General features: G+C 44.8%; 1 protein-coding gene across 1 annotated transcript in view; it reads right to left on the reverse strand.

Annotated features, from left to right (window-relative positions):
• spg11 (SPG11 vesicle trafficking associated, spatacsin) overlaps nt 1–8,118 on the reverse strand; it is a 209,404-nt gene that overhangs the window by 127,424 nt on the left and 73,862 nt on the right. The window contains exons 14-16 of the mRNA XM_038813292.1: nt 4,196–4,383; nt 3,181–3,379; nt 2,537–2,740 (exon numbers count right to left, since the gene is read on the reverse strand). Coding sequence (XP_038669220.1) covers nt 2,537–2,740; nt 3,181–3,379; nt 4,196–4,383 — 591 coding nt within the window. The remainder of the gene's footprint in view (nt 1–2,536; nt 2,741–3,180; nt 3,380–4,195; nt 4,384–8,118) is intronic.

The following is an 8,118-nucleotide window of genomic DNA, read 5'->3' on the forward strand; positions in this document are numbered from 1 at the left end:
CAGGGCGACAGACAGGGCGACAGACAGGGCGACAGACAGGGCGACAGACAGGGCGACAGACAGGGCGACAGACAGGGCGACAGACAGGGCGACAGACAGGGCGACAGACAGGGCGACAGACAGGCGACAGACAGGGCGACAGACAGGGCGACAGACAGGGCGACAGACAGGGCGACAGACAGGGCGACAGACAGGGCGACAGACAGGGCGACAGACAGGGCGAGGTTTGGTGCTCGAGGGAGCACTGCACTGTCAGAGGGCAACTTCCAAGTATTTAACCTCATCTTTTCTTCTACTCATTTCATCCTTAATGATGGCCGGCACTATGTTTGGGGCTCTGGAAGGAGTGGCATCTGGATGGAATTCCCACAGAACTAACCCTGGGAGGCTGCTGCTATCATGAACAGTGCTAAGAATTTGTACTGGAGCTGTCATCAGATTAAGTGCAAGCACTACAGGCATACACCGGAAAGAGAATCAATCACAGATATAGGAGAATGAGATATATGGAAAAAATATGTTTTTTATTATATTTTGTTAAAAAGATAGGTATGCCTCATGCGTGAGGTGCATGTAAAGTCAGGCTTCTAAAATGCAAAAATACACTGTTTGAATGGATAGTCACTGTTCTTCACTTCTGTAAATTACACTTTCACCTGATTAAAACACAAGAGTATAGAACATTTTTATATAATGGATAACCAATGAGTACATGAAAACAGGTGGAAAAAAAATAACAAATCCCAAGCCTCACCAATGCATAAATAGGCATCAAGACAATTAATATCAGATTTGAAAAAAGCTTTTTCAAATGTTTTCCAGTTTGCAGAGAATAGAATACTATTATTCAAAGCATATTATTAAAAGATGAATCCCTGCAAATGCTTCATCTACCTGGAAACAGTTCTCTTAGATCAATTATTTATTTAATAAATTGTTTGTGGTAGACTTGAGGGAGGCATTCAAGATGCTGAGAGTTATGAACAGAGTAAATAGTGAGAAACTGTTTCCTTTCACAAAAGCATCTAAAACTAGAGGGCACAGATTCAAAACAATTGGCAGAAGGAGGAAAAGATTTTCCACCCAGAGGGGGGGGGCGGGGTTAGAGTCTGGAACAAACTTCCCATGGGGGTGGTGGAGGCAGGTTCAATCGAGGTATTCAAAAGGGAATTGGATTGGTATCTGAAAAGAAAGAATGCGTGAGGTTACAGGGATACATCAGGGGAGTGGGACTGGGTGGAATCATCTTTCAGAGAGCCAGTGCAGAATCAATGGGCCAAAAGGCCTCCTTCTGTACTGTAAATATTCTGTGATTCTCTTCTGGAACAAGTTCACTGTTTTGCGAGACAACCTCAAGAGAAAGCTGCATTATTAAACAATCAAGTTTCTGACTTGCCAACTTTATTCCTTTCCTTTTTTTTATAAATTTGGAATACCCAATTGCTTTTTCCAATTAAGGGGCAATTTGGCGTGACCAATCCACCTACCCTGCACATCTTTGGGTTGTGGGGGTGAAATCCACGCAGACACGGGGAGAATGTGCAAACTCCACACAGACAGTGACCCAGAGCCGGGATTCGAACCCAGGTCCTCAGCGCCGTAGGCAGCAATGCTAACCACTATGCCACTGTGCTGCCCTCCTTTCCTTTTCTTTTTCTCTTTAAAAAAAAATAAATTTAGAGTACCAAATTCATTTTTCCCAATTAAGGGGCAATTTAGCATGGCCAATCCACCTACCCTGCACATCTTTGGTTTGTGGGGGCGAAACCCAGCAAACACGGGGAGCATGTGCAAACTCCACACGGACAATAACCCAGAGCTGGGATTGAACCTGGGACCGCGGCGCTGTGAGGCAGCAATGCTAACCGCTGCGCCACCATGCTGCCCTTCCTTTTCGTAAGGTATTTAGCCTTGCTGGAGTGTGATCCCACTTCCCCTTTTCATCTCACTCAGGTGGTCACACTTTGTCACTGCGCCCAGATATTGCCAGCAGCTGATTATTCAACCATAGAAAGCATCACAGCTGAGCTTGACACTATTCTCACCTAATACCCAGACACAAGTTTAAATTAATTATTTGTATTACACCATAATAACCTGCAAATCATAATGTTTGAGGCATGGAATAGAGATGCTCAACAATGAATCCATCGGGGTAGCACAGTGGTTAACACTGTTGCTTCACAGCACCAGGGTCCCAGGTTCGTTCCCAGCTTGGATCACTGTCTGTGCGGCATCTGCACATTCTCCCCCTGTCTTCGTGGGTTGCCTCCGGGGGCTCCGGTTTCCTTGAACAAGTCCCGAAAGATGTGCTTGTTAGGTGAATTGGACATTCTAAATTCTCCCTCTGTGTACCCGAACAGGCGCCGGAATGTGGCGACTAGGGAATTTTCTCAGTAACTTCATTGCAGTGTAAGCCTACTTGTGACACTAATAAAGGTTATTACTTCACTGTACTCTTAATTTCAGATTTATCCTCATTAAACAAAATTCAAGATGATCACACCAAACCCAATCTCTACAAAACTGCACTTACCCATAATAATCCAGGTAAGCATACAAAAGATAGCGCAGCTCATGCTCAAGGCAGTACAGGATGAAAGTGCTGTGGAAGTCAAGCCCATCAGTAGACTTGTACACTGGAACTGGGTGAGGGTCTTGCATCAGTCCCTGTGTGCAGCTTAGTCTCACCAGGAGTTGTCTGAAGTCTTCTAGCTCTGAAGGGATGAATACTCCTTTTCTGTTACGACAAATGTGAAAATAAAACCAAGTTGCCACGAGTTAGCTGCAATTAGTCTGTAACCCACCATATTCTATTTCTAGTCCTCAGATACAAAAACAATCATGGTTTCACCGTTCAACAACTCGATGTTTGAAATTTGAGTGTTGCAATTTTTTTTTTAAAGTTAAGTTAAACACAACTATGGCCCATAAACTATTGGGGTCAATTAAATAAGGTCTAATTTGAACGAATTGCAAACAACAAACATTAATTACATGGGTAATGGGAAGAGCATACACACAATTATGGCCCACTCTCTGCATCACTCTGCAGTTCGTTCAATCACTCCATTGCCAATTTTTTTGCTCGAGTGTTGGCACAGCATTATGAATAATGACATCCCTCCTAGACTTCTGCTGCTAAAGGTGGAACGAGTATTTGTGAAAACAGATATTTACCGTGCCAATTTATTTAGTATCTCATTTCTCATGTAGCTACTGCAGCATGTATTCTGATTCACAGCATTGGGCGTCAGGGGTGGCCAATTTGCAGAATTCCCACTACTTTGGGAGGCTTCGATCCAATCACAAACTTTAGCCCAACAATGCCTGGAAGTCAGGTAGGTCCACAATACCTCGGGACTGCAAGACTGAATTGCTGTGGAGAGATGTGTGTAGCAGCGTCAAAAGTTAAGAAAGTGGAGAAAAGATCATTTTAAAAGCAACACAGGGAGAGAATGGTTCCTGGAACACAACAATTACACCGTGACCTCTAAGCAACCTTATGAAAAATTGCAGTTTCAGCCAACAAGGCAACACTGATCCCGAGAGGGTTCAGAAAAGTGACACAAGGCTGATACCAGAGTAAGAAAATTGAAGTGCTTTGGAAAGATTGCAGCAATTTATGTTCTTGTTCCTCAACAGGAGATTCTTCCAAGGTAGAAATTTGAAAGATTATAGAACAGAGGAAGGGAACATGGGGTCAAAATGATGAAGGAAAAGCTTTGAACCTGTCAAAGTTCTCCATACAAAAAGCAAATCTGCATTATATAACTGCTCCAAACAAACAACTACCTTTCTGAACTACACGAACAATCAAACTGCAACTAAGACTACAGCTATAGAACATACAGTGCAGAAGGAGGCCATTCGGCCCATCGAGACTGAACCGACCCACTTAAGCCCTCACTTCCACCCTATCCCCGCAACCCAATAACCCCTCCTAACCTTTTTGGACACTAAGGGGCAATTTAGCTTGGCCTATCCACCTAACCTGCACGTCTTTGGACTGTGGGAGGAAACTGGAGCACCCGGAGGAAACTCTCACAGACACGGGGAGAACGTGCATACTCCACACAGACAGTGACCCAGCGGGGAATCGAACCTGGGACCCTGGCGCTGTGAAGCCACAGTGCTAGCCACTTGTGCTACCCTGAACTATGTTCACCCTAAATGCAGTTCCAACTAAACTTACCGACATCCAATTTTCTAGACAACATAATTCGCTCCTTTGCGACATTATCCCACCATTTGGCCCAATCCAATATGATCACGCAGGAGTTTGGATCTCTCTCTGGACACTCAGCAGTCACATTTTCTTGGCTCACAATTTGCTCCAGAATAGCAGCAGAACTAGCATCAGTATTTTCGACCTGCAATAAGCTGAAAAAGCCCACAAAATTAATATCTTTCATGACATCATTGATCATGAATACACTGCTACAAATATAATTGCAATATTATTGCAAAAAGTTTTTGGCTGGCCAGGAAGAAAGCTGCAAATTCAATAAGCCAAAATACTTTGCATAAAGCCAAAGCCAATCTTAAAGCCAGGATAATTAATTGCTCAGGTCCTTTCCTGGTGGAGTCTCAATTTTCTCATCTCCTCACCTCTCCCAAAAACTAGAGTAAAGCTTTGATTCTGTGATCAAGTGGATATTATTACTATATCAGTTTGGAACATGCGCCAGTTGGCTATTTGAACACAAACAGCATCACTGCCACACTCAATCTTGTCTTCATCCCCAACATGCACACAGACGCAACCGGTAGAGGTTGCTGGATAGTAATCGGCAACGCAGCCAAATTCTCCTCTCCAAGAAGAAGGCCAACTGTGATGCTCCAATGGCTTTGTTGAAATTCACCAAAGAATTTCATTTGGCACCATCATACCGGTGCCAAAGAAGAAAAAGGCAACGTGCCTCAATGACTACCGTCCGGTGGCCCTGACTTCATTCGTAATGAAGTGCTTCGAGAGGTTGGTCATGAACGCATCACCTCCATACTCCCAGAAGGCCTTGATCCACTGCAATTCGCATACTGCCGCAACAGGTCCACAGCAGACGCCATCTCCCTGGCCCTACAATCATCCCAAGACCATTTCGACAGCAAGGGCTCCTACCTCCTACATCAGACTCCTATTTATTGACTACAGCTCCGCCTTTAACACCATAATCCCAGCCAAGCTCATATCAAAGCTAAAAAAACCTAGGACTTGGCTCCTCATTCTGCAACTTGATCCTCAACTTTCTGACCCACAGACCACAATCAGTAAGAATAAACAACAAATCCTCCTCCACAATAGTCCTCAATACCGGGGCTCCGCAAGGCTGCTTACTTAGCCCCCTACTATACTCCCTGTACACACATGACTGCATGGCAAAATTTGGTCCCAACTCCATATTGGATACGACGATACGACCATAGTGGGCCGGATCTCGATAACGACGAGTCAGAATACAGGAGGGAGATAGTGGAGTGGTGTAGCGACAACAATCTATCCCTTAATGCCAGCAAAACTAAAGAGCTGGTCATAGCAAAGTACTGTACAGACCCCTGTCAGCATGAACGGCCAGAGGTGGAGATGGTTAGCAGTTTCAAATTCCTAGGGGTGCACATCTCCAAAAAATCTGTCCTGGTCCACCCACGTCAATGCTAACACCAAGAAAGGACAACAGCGCCTATACTTCCTCAGGAAACTAAGGAAATTCGGCATGTCCACATTAGCCCTTACCAACTTTTACAGATGCACCATAGAAAGCATCCTATCTGGCTGCATCACAGCCTGGTATGGCAACTGCTCGGCCCAAGACAGCAAGAAACTTCAGAGTCGTGAACACAGCCCAGTCCATCACACGAACCTGCCTCCCATCCATTGACTCCATTTACACCTCCCGCTGCCTGGGGAAAACGGGCAGCATAATCAAAGACCCCTCCCACCCGGCTTACTCACTCTTCCAACTTCTTCCATTGGGCAGGAGATACAAAAGTCTAAGAACACGCACAAACAGATTCAAAAACAGCTTCTTCCCCGCCAGACTCCTAAACAACCCTATTATGGACTGACCTCATTAACTCGACACCCCGTATGCTTCATCCGATGCCCGTGTTATGTAGTTACATTGTGTACCTTGTGTTGCCCTATTATGTATTTTATTCTCTTTTATTTTATTTTCACTTACTTAATGATCTGTTGAGCTGCTCACAGAAAAATACTTTTCACTGTACCTCGGTACACGTGCCAATAAACAAAATCCAATCCAATCCAAGAATGGAAATCTGGCCTGTCACCTTCCTAGGCTGCATTACTTAGATACTTGCTGAGTATACTCACAAGGCTATCAGTGAATCAAACGGAATGAAATGAAACGGAAATGAAAATTGCTTATTGTCACAAGTAGGCTTCAAATGAAGTTACTGTGAAAAGCCCCTAGTCGCCACATTCCGGCGCCTGTTTGGGGAGGCTGGTACGGGAATTGAACGGTGCTGCTGGCCTGCCTTGGTCTGCTTTAAAAGCCAGTTCTTTAGCCCTGTGCTAAACCAACCCCAGTCTGAAGCCTGGTTAGTCTAAATAAAATAACTCAGTAAGCCTTCATTAAAGGAATTCTATTTCAAAATATTAGGCAGGGCAATAAATTCTGACCCAGCCAGCGATGTTCACATCCTCCAAATGATTTTTTTTTAAATCTACAAATAATACAGATGTTGATATATCCAGTCTAGAGGAGAAGCCACAGTTGACTACAAAGGAATATTTGCTAAACCACAAGAATAATTCCGAAATAAATTGCACCAATATGGATCTAACGTTCTAGCTGAGAGAGAGACAAGGGGAAAAAAAGTCGCTGCCTCACAGCACCAGAGACCCGGGTTCAATTCAGACCGCGGGTGACTGCGGAGTTTTCACATTCCTACCATCTGCGTTGGTTTCCTCCGGGTGCTCCGGTTTCCTCCCAGAGTCCACAGATGTAATTAGGTGGATTGGCCATGCTGAAGTGCTCCTAGGTGAGTTTGTGGGGATTGGGCATAGGTATGGTGCACTTTCAGACGGTCGATGCAGACTCTCTGGGCCGAAAGGCCTCCTTCTGCAGTGTCGGGATTCTATGATTCTACTCTGTATTGTTCTTCTGTCCTTTTCCATAGCCAACCTAAAAACTTCATGTTACAATGATCGCTGTCCTGTTCTCAACAGCCTGCAGTCAAGCATATTTTCACAAGGTAGACAGATCTACAGTATTCACAAACTTACAGGAAACAAAATCAAATCTGTAATTGTAACGCTCAATTAGTTTCTGTTAGTAGATTAGCTCTTAGTCGAATACGGATGTGTGATGTTGCCTAACATTAACAATAGATGTTGACACCGAATAATAACATGCAATTCATTTGTTTTCTGGGAATTATCCTGATGTCAAAGATGATGCAATTTAAAAACTCACCCATAGTATTTGAAAGTTTTGATCAGATAACACGTAACCACATTGTAATAGAAGTACAGTAGTCCCCCGTTATACCGCGCTCCGCAATACCGCGGTTCGCGATATACCGCGGGGGGGCTGATGGACCCCAACTGTCAGTTGTGTCAATTTCAGCGGCCGGCTCCGGAGAAGGAAGCTGCTCTCACTGAAATAATCAGCCCGCCGCTGAAATTGACACTGCCCGCTGCTCTCTCCCTCCAATCCAACTTTTAAGTTTTAATGTTTCTGATTAGAGGGAGAGAGCAGCCGGCAGTGTCAATTTCAGCGGCCAGCTGATTGTTTCAGTGAGAGAGCAGCTTCCCTCTCCGGATCAAAGTGAGCCGTCCGCTGAAATTGACACTGCCCGCTGCTCTCTCCCTCCAATCAGAAACATTAAAACTTAAAAGTTGGATTGGAGGGAGAGAGCAGCGGGCAGTGTCAATTTCAGCGGCCAGCTGATTATTTCAGTGAGAGCAGCTTCCCTCTCCGGATCAAAGTGAGCCGTCCGCTGAAATTGACACTGCCAGCTGCTCTCTCCCTCCAATCAGAAACATTAAAACTTAAAAGTTGGATTGGAGGGAGAGAGCAGCGGGCAGTGTCAATTTCAGCGGCCGGCTCACGTTGATCCAGAGAGGGAAGCTGCTCTCACTGAAACAATCAC

The sequence above is a fragment of the Scyliorhinus canicula genome, chromosome 12, assembly GCF_902713615.1.
Source record: "Scyliorhinus canicula chromosome 12, sScyCan1.1, whole genome shotgun sequence".
In the NCBI taxonomy this organism is placed as follows: domain Eukaryota; kingdom Metazoa; phylum Chordata; class Chondrichthyes; order Carcharhiniformes; family Scyliorhinidae; genus Scyliorhinus; species Scyliorhinus canicula.